The following is a 23,672-nucleotide window of genomic DNA, read 5'->3' on the forward strand; positions in this document are numbered from 1 at the left end:
GTGAAGTTGCACCACTGGTTGGCAGCAACCCTACTTCTGAACATCACAACAGGAGGGTGATGCAAGCAATTGGACTTAACCCTTTCAAGTACTACTTACTGAATATTGCCTAGTGGAGGCCCTACATAGCACAAGTTCTTCTGAACAGCTATACAAGTAGTAAATAGAAGCAATGAGTGTTTACTGTCTTTCCAGAATACCAAACGCAAAGTCTAAGTTAGAATTAGTGATAATGAGAGCATGCTTCGAGGAGACTAGGAGCTAGACACGTCTGAACAGCTAAGGAAAGCAGTGAGGTATTTCTGCTATGCATTATCAGAGATACAAGTATTTGGCTTTTGCTACCATCTGACTTTAAACTTGCCCTTCCTAGTTTTTGGATACTGAGTGATTATAGCATCCCGGCTCTTTATTACACAACATTCGGCTGCGTAGGCTTCTCATTTCTGATTCACTTTGCAACAGTTTGAGTTGCCCTCATGTTATCCCTATTTTTATGAAAGCCAGAAGAGCACATCAGATAAGAGGCACTTAAGTACTCGGGAGGAACAGTGCAAGACAATAGTCACGTTGTCCCATTGCGTGGCAATGGCCCCATTACAAAAACCAATGACCTGTAAAAAGTTTGACTTAAGCCCATTGTGGCTCAAGTGTTTTCCAAAGCCGGTAATTACAGCCTCTGTTACACACAGAGAAATGAAGAACAAAGCGATTCTTATTCAAGCGACTGAATGGCAGTTTAATGTAGGCCGACCATAAAAATTCTTCCAATTACGGATTTTGGAGATGATACTCCTCCACATCACACACACACACACACACACACACAAGAATAAGACCAAGGCACCATGGCTGCTAAATCTATTGACTGACTTTGGCAATTCCTCACAAAAAGGGAAAACTTCAAAGAATATTGGTCTGCAGAAGAAAAAACGTCTCAATCCTCTACAGGAAAGACTGATTCTGTAGCAATTCAGCTTCATGCTTTTCATTACTTCGTACTCCTCAGTGGAAGAAACCATTTGAGAACCTTTTGAGAACCCAACGCACCGCTTCCTTCACCACCACCCCCATCAGAAGGGACAGTCTGGATCAAAACTATCAGTTCTATCAGTACTATCAGTACTGAATTACGTCCAAAGCCACCAGTGTATGCTGTCCCTCATCCTGCAGGGCAGGCAATGCCTGGGTAAGGTCTTCATGGTATGTGGCACACGAAGAAATGAAGGCAAGCACTAAAAAATAAGCTAAAAAACAGACAAACAAACACAAGTAAGCAGGTTTCACTTCCTCCACCAGAAGATGTTACACCATTTTAGAGCAGATCTGAGCATATCTTAAGATGACACAGAAGATGAAGCTTACTTTATTGTGCGCTGTTGTTTCACTATTCTTCCCTGGGGAAAAAAAAAAAATGCAATTCTTATCCAACAATCTGAACTCTTGTAGAAACACCTGGTGGCTATAAACTGATGTTACAACAGTTCCATAAGCCTGTATTACACAGAGCTATCAACCCAGTCTTCCTTGAGTCCCTGTCAGAGCATGCAGAAACATTAATACTGGAGGTCACTAAAAAATGTTTCAATAATAAAAATAAAAAATAAAGTTTTAAGATGCTGAGTAGCATAATAGCATCTGTTATTAGAGACCAGTAATCAAAGGAACTTTGCACATGAACTTCAGGAAGGAGTCCTTAAGCATTTGCAATCTGTGCTCTTAATGTGTTTCACAGAATCACTGAGGTTGGAAAAGACCTTCAAGATCATCCAGTCCAACCATTCACCTATCACCAATAGCACTCCCTAAACCATGTCCCTCAACATGGTTTGAGCATCTTGTGAAAGTACTTCGCTGTGGCTACAGTGAAAATAGGAGAAAAAGCCTCCAGAAAAGAGAACAAATTCATTTCCATACAAAATGAGTGTTGTTTTGCTGTGACAATGCATTCTCCATGCTGGAGACAACTCATCTTCTTTATGCAGCACTATTTCACAGGTTGGAGGAGCACCACTCAAAATCCCAATGCAATCTGATGCAGAAGTTACTTTAGGAAAGATGCCACAAAGGAGTAAAGCATTAGGTATTCCAAATGAAGGATTCTTAACACATTAGTAATGAAAGTGGGGACATTCATAACGTGGAAGAGGTTCTAAGAGTTGCTCACACAACTTCTTGCCAGCAGAGAACCATGGATGAAGTTTATACTGTTTTAACCTCAAAGTACAGTCAAGACAATGAAGCCTCTTTTCTACCACAATTAATACCTGGAAACTCCACACAAGGGCAACCAAAATGCTTGGTGGCAGAGTAGCAGTTCTATTAGGGAGAACTCAAAATGCTGGAACCCATCAAATTGTGAGACCAGGAGACAGGGAAGAGGGGGAGCTTGATGAACATCTGTGGCATCTGCGAGATGATGGATTTAATGAACCCTAAGCCCCCTGATAAAAGAATGCATTCATATTTGAATAAACTAATCTCCTCTTAATTTTCAGAGGGAAGACCTGGGAAGAAGCAGCAGACAGTGTGCTAGATGGGCCAGTGATGTGATGCATTTTTCACATTCTTCAATTCCAAAGCTTCCCCTTTTGCTTCTATCCCTGAAGCTGAAGCATGATTCTCTGTCAAAGTCCAGCTGAAAGCAACATGCCTATCTTGAGGCTTGGGAGAGACTAAGTCTGAACATTAAATGAAGTAACAAAAAAAAATTGACAGTTTTCTTGAACAGAACAGTTCAGAAAAATGCAAAAACTGAGGGAAAAACCACATCTATGAATGTGCCAGGAAATCTACACTGTATATTCTCATCCTTAGAAAGTATATTTGTTGTTTTATTGCTGTTATTTTTAAGTCAAGAACAGTTCAAATTCTCATGTATAGTTTAACATTCAAATATCATTAAAGGAACTCAAGTCTGGTTTCTCAGCTCTGCCTCTACAAGAAGCTACAGACAACAAAACTGATCTATGATTATTTCCAAAGAACATACACATACATATTTGTACAGAAGTTTAAGCTCATTTTTCAAAGGAAAACAAGTTGTCACCAAAGGCTGCTGAACCAATTTAACATACCCAATTTGTCCTTGCTGCTGTCAAAGCTGCAGAGCCTGCTACTCCTTTCCTCCCTGCCAAGCCTTTCCTCATCCACTCCACCTGACTTGAGCAATCCTGGCTTTCCTTCTGTAGCTTTCTATTGCTGCCTACACATTTTTGGAGCTGCTTTTGCAGACAGAATAAAATCTGTTCAGGCTTCTTTTTTTTCTGGTTTTGTGTTAGTGGGTTTTTGTTTTTGTTTATTTTTGCTATGTAAATGTGGTTAAGTGGCTCAAAAAGAGCTCTAAAAAGCTCTGGAGCCACTACAAAGGCAGCAGCAGAAGCACACAGCCAATACTAAGGGAGCAGACTTCCCACATTATATGAGTATATCATATATATCCGTATATATTAGCTGGTATATCAGCTCATTGCTCATCCTAGACTACACCTGGGTGGAGTGTGGGGAAAATAAGTAGGAGACCGAAGAAGCGAGAGCTGGGTTCCGGTGACATTGCTTTCTTCCATACAGCTGCACAAATCATGTGTAGTCCAAATCTGACAACTCTGAGCTTCTGACAACTAAACCATTAAATTGCATTTACTGATTTATAAGACAAGGGCAAACCGGGGGGGGGGGGGGAGGAATGGCAGAGCTCCAATAGGGAAGGTGGAGCTCTTCTGCTATAAAGAATGAAGAGGGTGAAAATAATTTGGTTAAAATAGCAACAATTAACAGTCATGTATCACGTTCAACTCCAACCTTATTTTCCCCACTCCTTCAAGCTATTTATCAACTATCAGCCGGTACCCAGGTGCACCTGATCAACTCAATCAGCATATGTGGATAAGACCAAGAGTCTTTAACAGTCATGTACTGGATACTCGGTAAATGTCAGAGTAGAAAGAAGGAGGAGGAGCTGCTGATCGAAACCACTCCCATAACCAGTGCAGTCTGGACCAAACTTTTATAGCATTCAGCCTTGTGGCTGAAATAACACTCACCTCCTGGTGCCTGAGCTACCTCCTCACACAGGGGTCTTGCTGACCTACGCAGTCCCCACAGACATCTTCTTCCTAACAAAGACGAATGGTTCTTTAGCTCACCATCAGAGCAACACCTCTGCTCCCCACCCTTCATTCTAAATCCAAGAGAGTGGAAACTACAAAGGACTTTCATGCTCCATCTTAACTGTAGATAATAGAGTTTTTAAGTTCAGCAAAGCTATAATCGTCAAGTGTTTAGTTTCTGGAACAGATGTAAAACAATTGTATAACAGACTAAGTTTAAGACCATTGATACATTAATTGCTTATCATTAGTATAAGATTACTCTCTCATTTCCTGAGTGAAGAGCAAGAGAAGCAATTTTTCTCCCATTTTCTGGGTTTGAAATGCTTGTAAACCCAACAACAGCCTGCAATATTCTTTTGAGCCAATTCTCATTCAAAACCTCAATCTTTTGCAACATGAAGCTTTGATGGTATTACAAAACGTGTGCAAAGGAAATCCAAGAAGGTACAGAAAGCCTCGTGGAATACTGAACACAATCCTGAAGTGCATCACAACTCCTTAGCTCTACAAACTTCCACTGCTAAAAATGGAAGCATCTCCTGGCTTTGCATCAGTGCATGAGCTGAAAGCCTTAACGGCACAGTTTGAAAAGAAAAAAAAAATACAGGCTAACTATCCTGTTTCACTCAGAACAATGGCAATTTCCCCTATCTTGAGAGTGTTTACTAACACTGCACAGCAGTTTTTCTATGAGGATAAGAATGTATCAGGTGATAAAACTTACTGAAGAAATTCTTAAGTCCAGGAATTTGGATACAGGGGCAAAAGTGGATGGAATTCCTGGGCAACAGCACAAACAAATGGTTTGTTTGCATCTGATAGAAGGCAGACAAAGATAAGCACCTGTAATTTACACCCAAATAAACAAAACATCTGAGAGTTAACTGCCATGGCACCAGCTACAGATATTCAGCAAAAAGTCAATTAAAATGCAGCCACCTTCTTCTGTCCCAGCGCTGTACAAAGAAGCGATGGACCCCAAAAGGAGCAAAGTGAGTGAGCAGCAGAGCTTTTATAATGCTTTAACAAATCCTCTGGCAGCTGTAGAGACAATGTCCCTTCTACACAAATAAAACATTTCAGACGTTAATAAGAGTTATTAAGATTTATTTCAAAGAAGTCATAGAATGGCTTGGGTTGGAGGGGACCTCAAAGATGATCTAGTTCCAGCTCCCAGCCATGGGCAGGGTTGCCAATCACAAGAGAGGGCTGCCTGGTATCCCATCCAATGTGGCCTCGAACACCTCAGGAACAGGCCATCCACAGCCTCTCTGGGCAGCCTGTGCCAGTGCCTCACAGCCCTCTCAGTGAAAAACTACCCCAACATCTAATCTAGATTGCCCCTCTTTTAATTTAAAACGATGCCCTGTTGCCCTGTCACTAAGAGACCACGTAAAAAGTTTGATTTCCCTTCTGTTTACAAGCTCTCTTTAAGTACTGGAAGGCTGCAATGAGATCTCCCTGCAGCCTGCTCCTCTCTGGATGGGAGCGGACATGGGTGGAACAAAGGCAGACAAACCCTTCCTTTCCCTGCTGCCATCCCTCTGTTAATGCAACCCAGGATACCGACCAGGCTGCAGTGCACTCTGCCAGCCCATGTTATCCTTTTCATCTACCAGGACCTCTCTGTTATCTCCTCCATCTACCAGGACTCCTCTGCCCTTCTCTGCAGGGCTGCTCTCAAGGACTTCTTCCAGCCAACTCAAACCAGGAAAAAATTGTCCTCACCAAACACTTCCCCCACCCTGTGCTATTTTTTCAAACAGACAAGATTTTTTTATTTTGTTTTACATTAATCAAATGAAACTCAAGGCACAGATTTCAGAGATGCAGACAACTTGCACCTAAATACACAAAAACTTCACATTTGCTATGTAGCAAGTTAAGGGTTAAAACAAGCTCAGATCCATCTTGAACGTATCAGTTACACTGTTTTAACAGCATCTGAAAGCAGAGAACTTTGAATATTATTTTGAAATAGCTATTTCACTAGCATGCCTGCTTTCAATTTTCCATCTTCCATTACCCACAAAATATTTGATATTAAGAAGTCATTTGAATAACCAGAGTTAATGCTTTTATAGCCCAGGATAAGTATCCAGAACAAAAAAACACCACAAAAAAGAAATATTTTATTCCTCATTTGCCAGAAGACAGACATACTTTTAGAGCTTTCTTCTGTCAGATTTTAATTAAGAGAAAGCACAATGTGTAGCAGCATGCTATCTCTAACTTGCACATTACCTTGCTGTGTTCTGTCACTGCATCAGGTGTAAGAAGTGGCAGTATAGAATGAGGGAAAGTAGTTTTAAATTAAGACAGGGGAGGTTTAGGTTGGATATTAGGAGAAAGCTTTTCCCACAGAGGATGGTGACACACTGGAACAGGTTGCCCAAGGAGGCTGTGGATGCCCCATCCCTGGAGCCATTCAAGGCCAGGCTGGATGTGGCTCTGGGCAGCCTGGTCTGGTGGCTGGTGACCCTGCACATAGCAGGGGGGTTGAAACTCGATGATCATTGTGGTCCTTTTCAACCCAGGTCATTCCATGATATGATATGATATTTTTGGAGGTTTGTCAGTTCTCATAGGACACATCTTGCAGGAGAGATTTAAATTCCTTGCTTCTGCACTTTTATGAGAAGTTAAGGTTAAAGAGAGATATAACAAATTGCTTTGAAAATATTCCTAAGAATAAGATGCTGTTTTGAAAGAAAACTATGAACTTGATTTAGAAGTTATTATAACATTTATGTATTCTCCTTTTACATGCTAAACAAAACAGCTCACAGAGATAGTACAAATAGCATCACTGTGCCTAAAAGAAGTGAAAGCAGAAGGGAAAGAATGCAAAGTAGTAGTAATCAAAGCCAGAAATAACACTACGTAGAAAAACTCAATGCCAAATGACACTGTGCCACTGATGTCAAAGCAAACATATGCAATAACGAACAGAAATCAGCAACCTGAGGCGTTTGAGATCCACTCCTGTCCAGCTCAGCCCTAATTTTGCCAAGCACTGAGCATGCATGTGCACTTCCAGCAGAACTGCAGGTTTAATGGGTTCTCATGGACAGGTGGTGAGCACCAGGGCAGGTATACTGATAAAAAGGGAGGAAGCCTTCAATGCCTGAGAAAGCTTGGTCCCAGCCCTAGAAATGTGTAAAAAGCTGCATAGTCAGTCACAAAGGACACATTTTATGAGCAAGTTTATTGCCTTACTGTAGGATGGCTGTCCTTGTGAGGAACAGAGGGGAATAGCTTACATGGTATTTATTTTTCCCATTGGAGAAGAAGAATGAGTCTGTGTTTTCAATTCCATCAGAACTGGAGCAAAATTAACGTGGGTGCAGACTGGATATGAACAGTGAGGGAAGTGTAACAAAAAGAAGGAAAAATATTTTCTCCGCGATTTTTTATGGCAGTAAGTTACAAAAAGCTACCCAGCCCCTCCTGTATAAGGCCATTCCAAGGATGAACCATCAAGTACGTCACAGATAGAGTAATTCAAATTCCTGATAATTGACCCGTCCTAAGTCAAGGCATCATCCACAACAACCAAAATGAATGCTTCCAAGCACAATTTACTTCCAAGGAACTGCAGTGCACACAACATCCCAGTAAGTTCCTACCACTGAACAAGAGAACAGGGATTGCTTCAGACATCACAGATCAATTCTTTTTAAAACAGCATTAAAATTAATGACAGCATACCAACACCTTTCACAGACCCCTAAGCACACAATACAGGCAAGTGCACAAGTAAAACTACTGAGCTGAGGTTCAGCATTGTGCCTCAAGTCTGCCTGTTTGTTTTTTACATCTCCAACCAGCAGCTTGTGCTGAACTTCACTCAATCGATAACATCAAAAAGAAAAACAAGAGCTGTGAGTACAAGCTTCAGAGCTGCCTTCATTTTTCCCTCTGCTAAAGGTGCACAAATCACTGCGACCCAGCAAATGAGGACAGTACTTGAGATACTCAACATCAGCATCCTTATTCCTAACTTGGTATCTTTCCATGAAAGCATGCAGCAAACTTAAAACTTCACAAACATCAGCTTCAAAAAGAAACAAGGTATGACAGATAAGAGCAATATTCCGCTTGAATTTTGGCTGATTAACAAATGATACTTAAAATTAAGATATACTAACTTGGCACTTCAAATATCACATCCAGCATTAGCAGCCTATGCAGGCCACGTGGTTTTACTAAGAAGTTCACTGCAGGCAAAACTAGAAACAATTTGTTCTGACTTTTATCTGATATTGAGCCTACTGAATTCCCAAAACGACTTTAAAAGGAAAAACAAATAATGAGCATTTTCCCACCGAGATATTGATCATGCCTCGTATCCACTTACATACACATATCAGCAACGTGACTGAAGAAACTTAGCAGCAGAAGTATATTAGTGCCAATCCTTCCTTTTAAAGACAGGCCAGGAATGGTGCTGCAGCACTTTCTTCACTTTACTCAAGGTAACTTCAGGCACTGAATCTTCTAATTACCACAAATGCAAAAAAAAAACAAAAAACAACAACAAAAAATAAAACCTACCTTTTGCTAAAACCTACAGCTAATTTACAGAACAGACTTCAGTCTACTAACATGCTAGGATGAATCACAGACTAATGGAATATTCCAGATTAGAAGGGACCCACAAAGACCACGCAATCCAACTCCTGGCTCCACAAAAGAACAACACTGTTCCAACCATAAATTTGAGAGCACTGTCCAAACACGCCTTGAACTCCAGCAGCTCGGGGCCGTGCCCACTGCCCTGGGCAGGCCGTTCCATGCCCACCACCCTCTGGTGCAGAACTTCTTCCAGCTGCCCCTGCCCTGACACAGCTCCATGCCGTTCTTTGGGGTCTTGTCACCAGGGAGCAGAGCTCAGTGCTGTCCCTCTGCTCCCTGTGAGGAGCTGCAGTCGCCATCAGGCCTCCCCTCAGCTTGCTCTGAACAAAGCAAGGGATGCCAGCCACTCCTCATCCACCTTATGCTCCAGACTCTTCTCCATCTTTGTAGCCTTCCTCTGGACTCTCCCTAATAGTTTTCTTTGGTTTTTTTTGTTTGTTTGTTTTTTTACTTTAAAGGATGTACATCAGGATACAATCACTGCTCCCCTTGCCATATGTAGAATAAAAGCAGCACACACGAACAGCTTCACGATGCTGCTGGCTGAAGGACGCTCAGCCTCTGCTACCTGAGCAGCACCTTTATCTTCTGGTAAAGGGCTAGGATGGATATCTACAGCAGATGCCTGCTTCCATTTCAAAGGTAAAGCCATACTCAATCATAGATCGGAGTCCTTTGAAGCCAGCCTTTTAATTCTGCCCATATTATTCCAGTCTGCTGCAATCAAACACCTGAATGGACAAAAAGCTGCCGCTGAGTCGACTGGCAGCACAAGTTGTTGTACGCGAATCAGCCGCTGCGATCAAGTGGAAAAGGTTGCTCTGGTTTAAAGCATCTTTGTTACAACTCTGCTTCAGTTTATCTCAAGCAACCATCATGTCACAGCCGAGACAAAACCTCCTTTGAATGAAATACGCTAAGATTTCAGAAATACGATTCCTATTGATATCTCTTAATAACAGCAGGGACAACAGACTGTAGCTGAGCTGCAATCATGATACAGCAGAAGGCCTCTGAGCAAAATGCAAACCCTATTGCTCCTTACCTTCAGAAGCCAGCTGTGAAGCTTCAGGAATACATCTAGCTCCCTCCCATTCTCCTGCCTAGAAATAAAGACCCACCACGACTGCAGACCATCATCCACCCAGCAGCTACTTGTTAAGAACAGCTTTGTTTGCTAAAGTGATCTTTGTAAGTCCTATTAAAGAACAACACAACAGTAGGAACCCATGACCAACTATATATTAGGAAGCTATAATCATAAGGAGAAGTTGAGTTTTAAATATGGATGGCTTCAGCCAAATCCTTAAAGATACTAGAAAGCATGTGCTGATCATTAGTCTGATAATACAGTATCACACGCTATAAGGAACATGGTGATAAAGGTGACTTGTGTCTTCTGAAAGTTTGGGAACCAAGATCACCCACACTTTCTGCCTCAACAAGGCAGATGTCTATATACTTCATTCACAGAACGAGTGCAATTTAAAGAAGCAAACCAAAGGATTGTGCTCAGTTTTGAAGGATCAGAAATCTTTTCCAGGCAAAACAGCGTCACAGAAAGCAGAGGTGGTGCTGGGGGGGAAGGAAGCAATCCCTCTCCTGGCAGGGGAACAAAACTTGGTTATCAAATGTCTACTGATGATTTTCAACAAGGTGACTCAGTGGAACTGAATTCTGCCCAGGAAAACTCTTCCTGACATCTTTGCTCAACAACATTTGTTCAATGTGAAAATCCAAAGTCTTCCTGTGAAAAAAGTGTCACATCTCATGCTGGGCACTTACCAGTTAACTGCTCAGTGCTCCTGATTGCAACATTAACAACTCCATGCCCCATCCTTCCCCCATCAGAAGGAATTGGTCCCAGGACCTTTAATGCAGATTCACCAGTACTGATCTCACTTACTCTGTACAAAGAACTTGCTGTGAATGCTACAATATTTTTAAATTTATCAGTCCAAAGACACTACATACTTATTGCTAGCTCACAGAACTTTTTGGATAGCATTAATTTGCACCTACTCTGTTTAAGGCCCACTTCAGCAAATGGAAGGATTTAATAAGTAAGCTGATGCTGTTCTTACAAATGCAAAGCAAATCTGAAAAGTTAATTTTACTGCAACAGTCCTTCCAAGAAAAGCTGTGCATCACATTATATTGTCCTCCTGCCCACAGGATTCCTTTTGTTAAAAAGGCAAAAAAAAAGAAAGGACCTGAAGGATTATCATAGAATCTGGAATGCCTGGGTTGAAAAGGACCACAATCATCTAGTTTCAACCCCCCTGCTATGTGCAGGGTCACCAACCAGCAGACCAGGCTGCCCAGAGCCACATCCAGCCTGGCCTTGAATGCCTGCAGGGATGGGGCATCCACAGCCTCCTTGGGCAACCTGTTCCAGTGCCTCACCACCTTCCTTCTAATATCCAACCTAAACCTTCCTTGTCTTAGTTTTTAGTTTCAGATTACTAGCTATGGAAGCTGATTTCTAAACATAGCAACAAGCTACTGCCAGGCTAAATAGATGAAAAAGTGAGACTGGGTGAACATACACGTATGAATGTGTGTATCAATACTTACGTGCACTTTTTTTTCTTATTGATTCATGATAAAAACCCACATTTAACTCGAATAAGAAGGCTATTAAGGCTACAAACTCTTATTTGAACTTTCAGCAGAAGAGGAATATTTCAATCAATGTATCATCCTCTTAAATACCACCATCCAGATTTTGCTCTTCAGTCTTCATCTGAAGCAACTTCAAAAGGGCAGTGAAAACATTCTGTTTTGCGTAAGTGTCGCTTTGTCAAAGACAGCCCAGAATTCAATTCCACACCGGTTCCTTCCTAAGTGCTACCACTGATAAGATCACACATCTGCATTACACAGGTAACATTAAATGCTCTCCAGGAGTTCAAAACAATCGCCTTCCTTTCTTGTACAAGTATCTCAAGGTCCATCTTCTATCTCACTAATGGAAACACATCAGCATTCTCATACCTGTACTTCTGTGCCTAAATGTGTGTAAAATACACAATGCATACCTCTCACACTGTAAAAGGCCAGTCAGTAACAAAAGTTTGGATACATCTATGGTTTGGAAATAAGTGGCTAACGTGTCACATCAGCTGATGCAGTCAGTGAACCAAGTTACCAGCTGACTGTCAAATGACAGACTGAATTCTTCTTTTCCCAAGTGTTTTCTCTCTTAATGCACCAAAGCTACTATCTGCCTACCTTATATAGACAGTGCTTTTCAAATGAAAGAGAACTCTCATTTTAGAGACTAATTACCCTAAATAACTGACTACTTTCCCAGCACCAGCAACTCTTACACCATTTCTACTGCTGTGTCCATTTCCAGCCATCACCTAAAATACCAAGGGTCTGCAAGACTAAAATCATTTATTTTCCTGATAGTAGAACAGCAGAGATTGTAAGGATGGGAATGAGGGAGAACAAGCACTGAACTTGTCTCCTATGCATCAAAACCTGGCTTATATTCAACATCACCAGCAGGTCCCTTCTGAACATTCCCTGAAATCACAAGGTTTACCAGAAAACAACCATTTCACTTGGAGTTGCTCATCACTTCTAGAAGATTGCAACATTAACAGATTGCAATAAATGGGGTAAAACTCCTTCCTGCTGGATTTAGTAAATTTCACAACATTGTTGGCTCTCAAACAAAATCAACATAAGGTTTGGAACAGAACTGCAGTTATCTGAAGACAGCAGCACCTTTCCTAGTCTAAAGGCAGTGTTCAATAACTGCAATCACTTTGCCCTGACTACTCATGTGTAATGCATTTCACATCACACCAATTTATTGTTTGTAAATTATTTAATAGCTCTTCACTTGGAAGATATTAAAGAAACTTCCTCCTTCTCAGAGTGGGTAACTTACAGACACACAGCACAGCTATCCAATTACTAAGAGCTGCTCAATTTACATTTATTTGGTAAACTAAAAACAGCATGCCTTGCAAAATTTGGGAAGGAAGGCTACAAGCAAAAGCATTTGAAGCACAATACATCACATCATCTACAACTTTTAATATCTGTAAGCTTTGGTGAGATTACTACTAGCGCACACAAAAAAAGTACTGCTAAAATTGAAGGCAATTTTAATCTACTCTTCAAGTCAGAAAGAAAACATCCCTTATAAGAGATTTTCTGTACTTGGCTGGAGGAAATGCAGTGACCCAGACACCAATGCAGCGCTCACTGAAGGTCTGACCAAGATTGAACCTATTTATTTCACAAGACGAGAGATTTCGAGTTTCAAATTACTTAGCAAGGGAAGGGTGGTGGGAGGAAAGAAGCAGCCAAAACCATCTTAATCCTATCACTACTGAAGGAAAGCAATACAGACTTACTTCCTGAAAAGAAATGTGCCCGTAAACAAAATCCACACTTTCTCTCCACTTGCCAATGAAAATATTCTCAAGTCTGGAATAGGCAGCTCCAAGCTAAGTTATCAAATTCACAAACATTGCTTTGCATTGATGCTGGTGTAAAGAGGAGGCAAAACCTGGCAACACAGATTACACAAACGTTTCACAAAGAAAGCAAGCACTATCTTAGTCCTTGGTGCAGTCCCACAAATGGAGCACACAGAATTAACAGCAATTAGGTCAGCCCACTGTATCACAGAGCTGGAAGATTTTAGGTTTATCCTACAGGAGTGTAAGCATACTACATGTGAACACAAACTTGCTGAAATATTTCAAAGCATTTTCAAACAACAAATATTTGCTACGAGATCACACACACAACAGACCAGAAGCTTCATCTGTCCCGTTTAAAGAGAAAAGGAACCATTTAGGTGACATCTTATACATAAAAAATACATCAAGATCACACTTTTAAGAAGCTACAAAACAGTTGTTGAAGTTTGATCAATTTTTGCTGCAGTTAAACTGAAGCTTTAAGAGATTAGCCCAAGGATTAGAATAACCTTATCCAAACCAAACATTTCTCTCATTAATATATTACCTTTCTTTGACTGTAGATATCTCACAGCCCTTATCAAAGTAGGCCAGATCCGTTTCATTTCCCTCAGGTTACGCTGGTGAACAGTACATGGGGTATCCATCAACTAAGGAATGGCCACCATTCAGTGACAAATACAGCACCAGCCATTTCTCATCTGTCCTATTTCTTTGGAGGATGGTATGTCTCTTCTAGAAAATCACCACAACTGGCAGACTTAGAGATGCAGTGCCTTTGTCCTTACGTAACTGCCCGCGTCCCCCTTCTCCCCCCCAGGAGGAATAAGAAGAGATTACACGGTTGTTCTCCATTTCAGGAAGGAGGCGGCTGGATAAGACATCACCACAGAAGTTATGTCCTGAGAACCCTCCGTAAAGCAACCAGGAAAGAGGGAGGGATTGGTTTTCATTCCTTTCAGTTGTTGCAGTGAGTGGGGGGAAAATCAATACCTTTTATAGTGGCCCATTGCAGCCATCTTTGCAAGCAGCAGCTAGCCCTGCTGTCCTGATCCGCCAGTGCTGGAGCAGGAGGAAGAAAACTGATACCCCGACACTAAACAGCCTTCCTGAACAACAGATGGTAACAACCCCTTCCCCCCTTTTAAAGTAAGTATTTTATTCACTATTTGTACATTATGGAAGTTACTCTTTCTAAGGAAACTTCATTCTGACTCTCACTGTATCCCAAGGAGGTGAATCCCAACTCCATCTGATACTTCCCTTACCAATTTACAGTGCACAGGAGCAGGTATTGCTGTTACCCCTTCTGGGTAGATCCTAGTAGGCAGGTTTTTATGGAGGCAAAGAACAGCTCTGGTTCAGCTATAAAGCCACTCCAGCTACATTTGCTGCGTTACACACACAGAGCTGACAGATTCTGCAGTTCGTTATACACCACTACAACAGTGGTCAAGCTTGCTGATTTCTTTCTGTTACTTCTCCTATATGTGCTCCCATAATATGTTGACTTGTGGCAAAGAGTGGTTGATTTAGCCTGAGCATTTCAATAACTTGAAGAAAGCACACAAAACAAAGACAGCGTTAAATACTCCTGCACGGATCCTGCAAGTAAGGAGACAGCTAAGAATTAAGTACATTCAGTGTTCTTTTACCCAAGACAGCTCATGAGCAGCTACATCCACCTGCCATACAGCACCACGTCCTCCCTGGCCCAGCCACCTCTGCCCTGAAGTTCTGAAGTCAGTGCCTGTCTGTGATCCAAGGGCACAGTGATGCAACACTCCACAGCCTGCTTCTCTTCCAAAAAAGAAAGTGCACTGAAGTGAAAGCAGACAAGAGGAAAGTCAGGCTTGCAACCAGCAATACTTAACCTTCTACTGTTGTTCTCTGTGTAAGAAACATTTGATTCTTTGGCCACTAACAAAATTTTAAGTTGAATCCCTGCTCTGCTATTTCATGTGGGTATTTTCAGCCACAACACCAACACACAACTACTCTCTGGATTATGATAGTGTCAATATTAGTGTTCTGCAATGCAAGACAATCATGTGAATAACTTACACGTTTCCATCCAGTTATTATTAAGCCCCAATTTCAAGCCAAGCCCTCTCATTGTAATAAATGCATACTTCGTGGCTAGTTACTGTCTCTTATGGGGGCAGAGGGGGGTTTGGTGTGGGTTGCAAGTTCTAAAACCTCGAGCAAAGAGATGCATGCCTTCCATTGTAAACAGCCACTGGAACAGCTTCTTCCAAAAGGTAAGGTACACCACAGCAGAATCACACTCAGTGCTTCAAAGCATTAAAACCAAAGTCGTGAAGTCTTCAAAAGGGAAACCTGCAGAGCTCAGTGCAATGATTTTTGAAAGCACAGAGAAAAACGTTACATTTTCCAGATGAAAGAAAATCCAGGTGACTGCTCCCTGTTCTAAGTGCACAGGTGAACGTCGAATGGAAGAGGGAAGGGGGATACTCGTAGGTGATAAAACATTCAAGAAGAAAAGAGGGATACTTACAGGCGAAGAATGTGGAAGAGGGAAAGCGGAATGCTCAGAGATGATAGAACGTTAAATTAAAGACAGAAAGAAAGCTAAAACAACGCAGATCACGCGTACCTTTAGCCCAGCACATCGGGAATGGGCTGCAGCCGCTCTTCTCCATACAGACAGCACCTGCTGGCTGCGGGGCCTGCCGGCCTGCCCCCCCCGGCAGCAGCAGCATGCACCCAGCGCGCAGGGCTGCAGCCCGGCTCCGGCGGCTCAGCTCTCAGTGCCGGCGCTGCCGGCGGCCCCCGGGAGCCGCCAATTCGGGCGCGGGGCCGCAGCCGCCCGCGGCCGCCGGGAGAACGGGCGCTGCCTCCATCCTCGGCCAGCCCCGAGCAGGCAGTGCCCTGCCAGTCCCTTCCTTCCTTCGGCGGGGAGGGGAGGAAAGGGGGAGGCGATTAGCGAGCGCCGCATTAATATGCTAATCTCCCCCTTCTGCTCAATGCAGCCGGCAGCCTCCCGCTTACAGAACTGACAGCGGCTTCGCAAATCGACTAAGCCGTAAATCAAGCCTGACCCGGGTCATGTCTGGAGCTGCGCTCGCCGACCGCTTTTTGTTCCGCTGAGGCTCGCAGAAGCCCCCCCGGCGTTTGCTTTGCAGGAACTGCCCCGGGAGGAACAATGGGAGGCGAACAATGAGCGGCTCCGGCGCGTCCCTGCGAGAATCTCCGAGCGCTTCCCGGTCCGGAGACCTTTAGGCAGCCGTTCCGGGCAGAAGCCTCACAGCGCACCGACTCACGGCTACTTCGAAGGGAGCGGACCTGACAGCGTCACCTGCTCTGCTCCACAACCGCGACAAAAGGGAGCTGAAAGAAGCTCGGCCGTATGCGGGTGCTTTGGAAAGAACGCAGCAAAAGCTATTAAAAACCAAAAAGAATCACCTGCAAACGTGAAACATCTCCCCTCCCTCCCCCAAATCCCTCAAACCCGATGCCACTGATGAATCAGCAGCACTCCCCGTGTCAGGGCTGCTTTATATACCTCTGCTCGAAAGGCAAAGGTCAGTGCCATGCTGCACTAAGTTTGCTCTCAACCTGCAGCACAAAACCTCAAAGCTACTTACAGCGGTTTGTTTGAGCGTAAATACTGGACAAGCACATGTTTATAAACAGCTGCAGGTGGATGTGGAAATAAAGAAAATACCCCTTTTACCCTTAGCAAAACTCAATGATCCCTACGGGTCCTTCCACCTCGGGCTATTCTATGACTGTGTGGACTGGCTCTGCTGAAACACACATTAAACCCAACAGGAACATGACTCACACAGCTCAGCCTCTCCATACAGCGTGTGTTAATCTTTCCTCCCTCCCAGCCCTCAGCAATAAGGCACAAGGCTTATCCTGGTCTATAACCAAAAGGGAATTAATCCCAAGCTAACAGCCTTCAACTTAACCTACCTGCCTACTTGTAAGCAGCACAAACTAATCTACAGCACATATTTAATTACCGCTTTTTTTTTTTTTTTACCCATAGTGGCACCACGTCTTCACTCAATACTCCGGCACTGCAGGGCTAGAGTGGTGTGTGTCAAAACTCTCAATAAATACAGCTGCTGCTTTTTAGAAGCACTGCTTTCTTCTATATTTAAAAGAGAAAACAGTCACACACAAAAAGAAAAACCCCAGGCCGCAAGCAGGCCATCTGATGTTCTGCATCACCGCTCAGGCACAAAGCTCTCTCTGGGGCTGAAGAAAGCCAAAGGGGCTGAAGACATGCCTGGATGGCCCTCCCCCCCAAGGAAAGTTTTCAAAGCCCCAGAGTGCTACACTGACAGCCAAATGCTTCCAAGAACACAGGGTGAGTTATGTTTGTCCCAGCAGTATCTGCCACACAACTCCGTACAGCGGTGTGTGCGGAAGGCTCACTGAGGACGGCTGCAGCTCCAGCCCACAGTGCAGGAAAGCTGATTTCCCATATCCAGCTCAGCCACCGGCTTCCTTTGTGACCTTGAGCACATCAGCCTTGTTTTGCTCCAGCTCAGAAGTGAAAGCTGCAGGCGCTTCCCCCGTTTTCAGAGTTTGTTTGGTCTGAGCATGAGGGTGCAAAATGTGAAGCAGCCTGCGTTTCTTCCAGACCATAACAGCATCTTACAGAGAACAAGAAAAAAGGGGGCTAAAAACGTTAAGACATTGTCTGCTCCTTGCAGCTCTCCTTACTGATGACAGCAGTGCTGGGATCAGTCTCATCAAGGACACGCTTTCCCACTGCAAAGTGAAGGTGAACACCAAGTATGGTACAGCCTGAGAATCTTTATATGCTGTTTGTATAATTTCACTAATATTTCACACTAAGAATACAAATGCTCAAAATAAGCCCATTGCTTCCTTGATGCTAAGATACATACATATTTTTAATTACTTCTTTTCTCCTTGTTGGTGCAAAAGTTATCTAGCAGAAAAAAGCTCTATTGCAAACAACATGGACAGTTCTCAGTACAACAAAAGCCTGATGCGTGGATTTGGTATTCTGAATTATGCTGGAAACCCCAAACCTTCAGGTTGTTGATTTGTGATTTGCTTTATTTATTTTTTCCTCCTCATTATTTTTGTTTTAATCGGGCCTGAGGGGCTGATCCCATCTCATAGCGAAGCCAACTGCAAAAATAACAAAGCCTCATACAATGAAAGGTTGAAGAGCAATTTTATTTCCACAGATAGTATCTCTAGTCATCAAATATTGATCAAACCAATTGGCAAGTTTGAGCAGCCTTGGGAAGAGAAGGACAGAGCTAAGCTGACAGTACTTCTGAGATTTCACTACTCTGAGAGTCTCAAAATCATAGAACAGCCTGGGTTGAAAAGGACCACTGTGATCACCTAGACCCTATGTGCAGGGTCACCAACCACCAGACCAGGCTGCCCAGAGCCACATCCAGCCTGGCCTTGAATGCCTCCAGGGATGGGGCATCCACAGCCTCCTTGGGCAACCTGTTCCAGTGCATCCTCTGCTCACACACCCTCTGTGTGAAAAGATCTGTATATTTGATTTAGAAGACAGAAAACAAACATCCCTTCACTGCATTCATTTTGCTGGTCTCTAAGTCTACCTGTTTACTATCATCGTGCTTGCAACCCATTGCTCCTCATTCCCCTCCCCTGCTTGTGTCTTCTCTAGTATAGGGACTTACCTGAACCGCCCCTTGCCAAAGGCTTAAAAGAGTACATGTATTGAGCTCAATAAAGGAACTCTGAAGACAACAAAGATGCTCAGACACCATTATGCTGGTACCAGAGGTACTGCTATTTCTTATTTAACTACAAGCATTCTGGCAGATAAAACTGAAAAAGAAACGATATTTTATTTCAGAGCATCAGAATCTGAGTTCTCTGACAGAACTTGACTCTTTGCAAGATGGACAAAAACAAGTTCCACATTCTAGATTAGAGTAAGGGCTTCATTCTTCTCCAGGAAACATGTAACAAGGACTTGGGAAATAACCATTAGAGATCCAATCCAGAAACAACAACAAAAAAAAGCATGAACTGTCATTAAGATCCATCCACTTGGTTGGTTCCAACTCAACCAACCGAGAAAATCTGGATTTGGAGAAGTCTTCATTTTGAAGTTCTGGCAGAAGTACAATTACAACACAGAACACACTTCGTAGCTTCAGCCTGGGGCAGCTGATAGCCTGGAAGAGAAGATTTTGAAGGACGCACATTGTTATGCCTAGCTGATCAGAGGAAGATGCCAGTAAACCAACAAATTCATTCCTGATCTGTCTTGGACATTTTTCTGGCAAAAAAAAAAAAAAATCAATCCAAGATTGAATTTTTTGTTATCTTCCACCACTTGGTAAGCTTTATTAATAACATACATGTAAGGCCATGACTCATGAAAAGATCAGTTTTAAGTAACACATTCTAACCTTTTGAGCCACTACCACATAAAACGGATTTACTATCTCTGAACATTTTACAGTAACATTTGGACTTTTTTTTTTTTTTTTGGGATGCAAATCCTCCTTGGTTTCCATTGTTTTTTTTTGTTTTTTGTTTTGTTTTTAAATCTAATATCACTGAAATACCTCTCAACCAGCAGTACCTGGCTTTGATTGGAGGCCTGGCTTTCCATGGCCTTGGAACAGCTGACGTTGATGGAACTCTGTATCTTTACTTTCAGTCTCAACCTACTGACAGTTGTGGAGAGGAGAAGGCAAACAGAGTTGGTCACTGAGACAAAAAAGAAGAAAAGTACTGCTAAGTCTCCCAAAACTTCCCCCCTTCTGAAAGAATCCTCTGATGCTGAGGAACACAATGCAGTGCCCTGGCCCACACTGTTAAGATAACAGTTAGAAGGACCATTAGGATAGCAGGACAAAGGGAAACAGCTTTAAGTTGAGGGAGGAAAGATTCAGATTGGATGTCAGGGGGAAGTTCTTTACAGGGAGAGTGGTGAGGTGCTGGAACAGGCTGCCCAGAGAGGTTGTGGATGCCCCATCCCTGGAGGTGTTCAAGGCCAGGTTGGATGTGGCCCTGGGCAGCCTGGTCTAGTATTAAATGGGGAGGTTGCTGGCCCTGTCTGTAGCAGGGTGGTTGCACATTCGTGATCCTTGAGGTCCCTTCCAACCCTGGCCACTCTATTATAGCTCTGCTTTCATTATTTCATAAATACAGACTGGCCGTTTTCTAAACCCATACAGACTTCATCAATCCACAAACATGAAAGTCACAGCATCTCCTTATAGTCTCCTACTTCCTTCAATTTACTTTTTTGAAGTTGTATTGTAAAGAAATACAAAGACAGTACCATGGTTTAAAATTACTCCTTCCTTAGGACATTAATTCCAATATTCTGCCTTTGGATTCTAGGCTGCTTACAAAGCAATACACATACCTGCTACTGTTCTCAAGACACCTTCTGAGAAGTTCCTTCACAATCCCAGTGCTTCCAGACAGCAAAAGCCTGCTCCATGGGGACTTGAAAAAGTAAGAGGTGCAGAAATCCAACCCTACATACCTTGCTCGTTCATTTAAGGCAAAATGAAGTGATATTTCTGCCTTGTGATAGGTTCCTTAGGTGCTCATCCCTTTGCACTCTTTTTGTATTCACATTTCTTGGATGAAGAGGAGGCAGCACAGGAGTTAGAGAAAGCTATCCAGATTGGCCACCAGACTGATAACATTTCCTCTATTTATAGAGAGAAGACATTGTTTATGGAGTAACCACAACAGAAAGCATCTTGAGGGGAGGCTCTCAGCCCTTTGATGCTGTCTAAAAGAAACCAATTCTGCAAGTATTTGTTTTGTTCAACAGAAGGGATCCACAAGTGGATCAGCTGACCTTACAGATACTCACTCCTTAGAATCCATCTTCATAAATTCAAAGGTAAATGAGAAACACCATACTAGAAATGTGACACTAGAAAAAGTGTCTTATTTGTCTGTTCATATCTGAGCTGCCTTTCCTCTGATCTACTTAACAACCAGTTACACAATAGCAAGAAAGCTATGCAGTCACAAAAGGTCCAGTAATTTTCCAGAACTGGCAGTCTGGACATGTTGTTTCTCTTGTCCTACCAGCTTCTTCTTCTTATGCTAAATACAGAGTTAGAACAACAACTTAGCAAGAAAAATTGTTCTAAACAGCTGTTTACAAGTTGTGTCTAATTTATGTATCACTGCACCTCAGAAGAAAGCATGTAATTTTCAAAGACTCACGGTGTTACATAACATTAGCTGTTCCTCAGATATTCAAGTCACTGTACCCAGTTAAACTGAATATAAACCAACATGCTGACAAAAAATGCAACATCATTCCATTTATATTTTAAAAAACTGGTTGAACAATAAGTTCTGTATTTCTTATCGAAGGAAGAGTGGCATAAAGGCTATGGTAAATAGCTGTCCAACATTAAGGTTTTGGTGTTACAGAATGGTCAAGCCTATACTGACATCCTGCAAGTCTAAGGAAACATAAAATTAAAAAATATTTTTTTACATAATGTCTGTTTAGAGTTTTGTAAATATAAATATTAAGGCTGCTCAAACAAGCAAATTCTGTGCCTAACCTGCATTTAAAAAGCAAGAAATCAGAAACACAAACATCCCACTCCATCTTCAATTAGCATAATTTGGGTTCAAAATTGGTTCATGAGATACACCAACAAATTGAGTTTAACTCTTTGTTTAAGACAGACCCCAGAGATAAACAGATTTTACTCTTTCTTACTTCCACCAAGCCCCTTTGCAGTGTTATACCAAGAAGTGCCCTTCCCTTTACAGGCACTTTCTTTTATGTCTCTGCCTCTGAAAATGGCAATAAACCTTCGAGGACCACTGCCTCAGGTAGTCATTCTCTCCTCTGCTATGGGGATCAAACGTTGAAAAAAATGGTTTTGAGTGACATGAGGACAGTGCAAAACCCATCACCTTACATAGCCTCATCTGTCTAATTAGACCAGCATCTTGTCAGCCTGTTCTATCAAAGAGGTTTAACTACCAAAGTGCCTGTACACTGGTATGAAAGTGCCCAGAAAACACAAGGACACGTTGCTCAGTTTTAAGAAGGCTTCCGTGATCTCACCACCCAACAAAGCCCAAGTTGTTTTAGCTAACCAGATGCAAAACTGAAATACTGAGTGCAATTCCATGTAAAGGCACTGATTATTTCTCTTTTAGTGCATTGCAGCCTTACCTTGAGCACTGGGTGTAGTTTTGGGAGCCAAAATATAAGGATGTAGATACTATTGAATTAATATCCAGTTTCTTGCAATGGTAGACAGAACATTAAAAAACCTGACAGAAACTTGAATGACCTACATTGCCAAATGTCAGAGGAACAACACTACTGGCATATAACAGCATCTGACAAGGCCAAGAACTCATTTCTTTTGTAGTATTGAGCTGTCAAGAACCACTTCCAAAGAAACTGTGGCATTGGTCTCCACAACCCCATTTGATGCCTTTCAACCAAGGCACAGTACTCAGGTTTTCATAAGAACAAGGGAATAAGACAAAAATAACTGAATGCAAAAACAGAAGGCAACTAAGCCTTGTGTTGCCTTGCTGACACAGGGAATAAAATGTAGTAAACCAGAGTGGTAGAGAAGTTCAAGCATCCTGAGATGAAGCTGAGATGAAGGCATAACAAGAATTTTCACATTGCAGACAAAGCCATTAAGCTGCCTTCTTAATAGGTTAAATGACTTCAGTGTAGTCATTTTTGTCTTTGCATAGAAGGACAGACCTCCTTTTCTCCTCGAGCTTTGAAGGAGGCAGATCATTAAACACCGCTGATCATCACCCTCCAAACATGCACTTAAAATCCTTCCTTAATTAGTTCTGCATTCAAGGATGTCAGTAACTCAAATGTAGACTTCTACTGACTCAAAGAGCAGCTGACCTGCTAATGCAAACTTGGGAGTTTAAATGAAGTTTTTTTTAACTTCATTTGATGAAAGATGAGCTGAAATGCAAGCACGTGTGTTTACATCCTGGCGCATCCAGCCTCTAGAAATTTATTTCAAGAAAGCTGGTAAATCTGTATCTCAAGATAAATGCTATTAATTCTGGAAAGATAGTTCCAATACTTCTCAACATTAAGTCTTCCTAAATAAGTTATTGCTCACTGCTGAGCTGCAAAATACATCAAACAATACTGTAGCAATGAATCTAAATGGAGACTAAGTAGAAACTTCAGATTTCTATTTCTTTTTGAAAGGCATAAATAGTGAATTAAGACAATCTGGGAAACAACTTTGTGCCACAGTTAATTTCTTGAGAATTTAAGAAATCTCATATTCATCCCAAGCATAATTTACTAGCCCACCAACGAAAGCCTGAGCATTTAACACAAACTTCTGTCAGTCGGGGCTCTTTTAGGAATAAAGTATTGAGGAAAAATGTGTTTGCTACAGGAACAGACATTTATTAGCTTGGCCTCCCATATGAAAACCTAAAGAACATGTCAAATAGCCTCTAAAGTTTT

The 23,672-nt window shown here is 42.2% G+C and overlaps 1 protein-coding gene across 12 annotated transcripts in view; it reads right to left on the reverse strand.

Annotated features, from left to right (window-relative positions):
• The window catches only part of PTK2 (protein tyrosine kinase 2), a 192,336-nt gene that overhangs the window by 121,761 nt on the left and 46,903 nt on the right, over positions 1 to 23,672 (reverse strand). For 2 of the 12 annotated variants that reach the window (XM_031591271.2, XM_031591268.2), the window contains exons 1-2: positions 15,816 to 16,088; positions 4,044 to 4,115 (exon numbers count right to left, since the gene is read on the reverse strand). The exons of 3 other annotated variants lie outside the window; for them this stretch is intronic. In XM_031591271.2, the coding sequence (XP_031447131.2) occupies positions 4,044 to 4,115; positions 15,816 to 15,921 (178 nt within the window). In that variant the 5' untranslated portion in view covers positions 15,922 to 16,088. Of the gene's footprint in view, positions 1 to 4,043; positions 4,116 to 13,745; positions 14,112 to 15,815; positions 16,113 to 23,672 lie in introns of those variants that run through there. 7 more of the 12 variants (XM_090138043.1, XM_090138042.1, XM_090138051.1 and 4 more) reach the window with 6 other exon arrangements.

The sequence above is a fragment of the Phasianus colchicus genome, chromosome 3 (assembly GCF_987193195.1).
Source record: "Phasianus colchicus chromosome 3, bPhaCol1.hap1.1, whole genome shotgun sequence".
Taxonomy (NCBI): Eukaryota; Metazoa; Chordata; class Aves; order Galliformes; family Phasianidae; genus Phasianus; species Phasianus colchicus.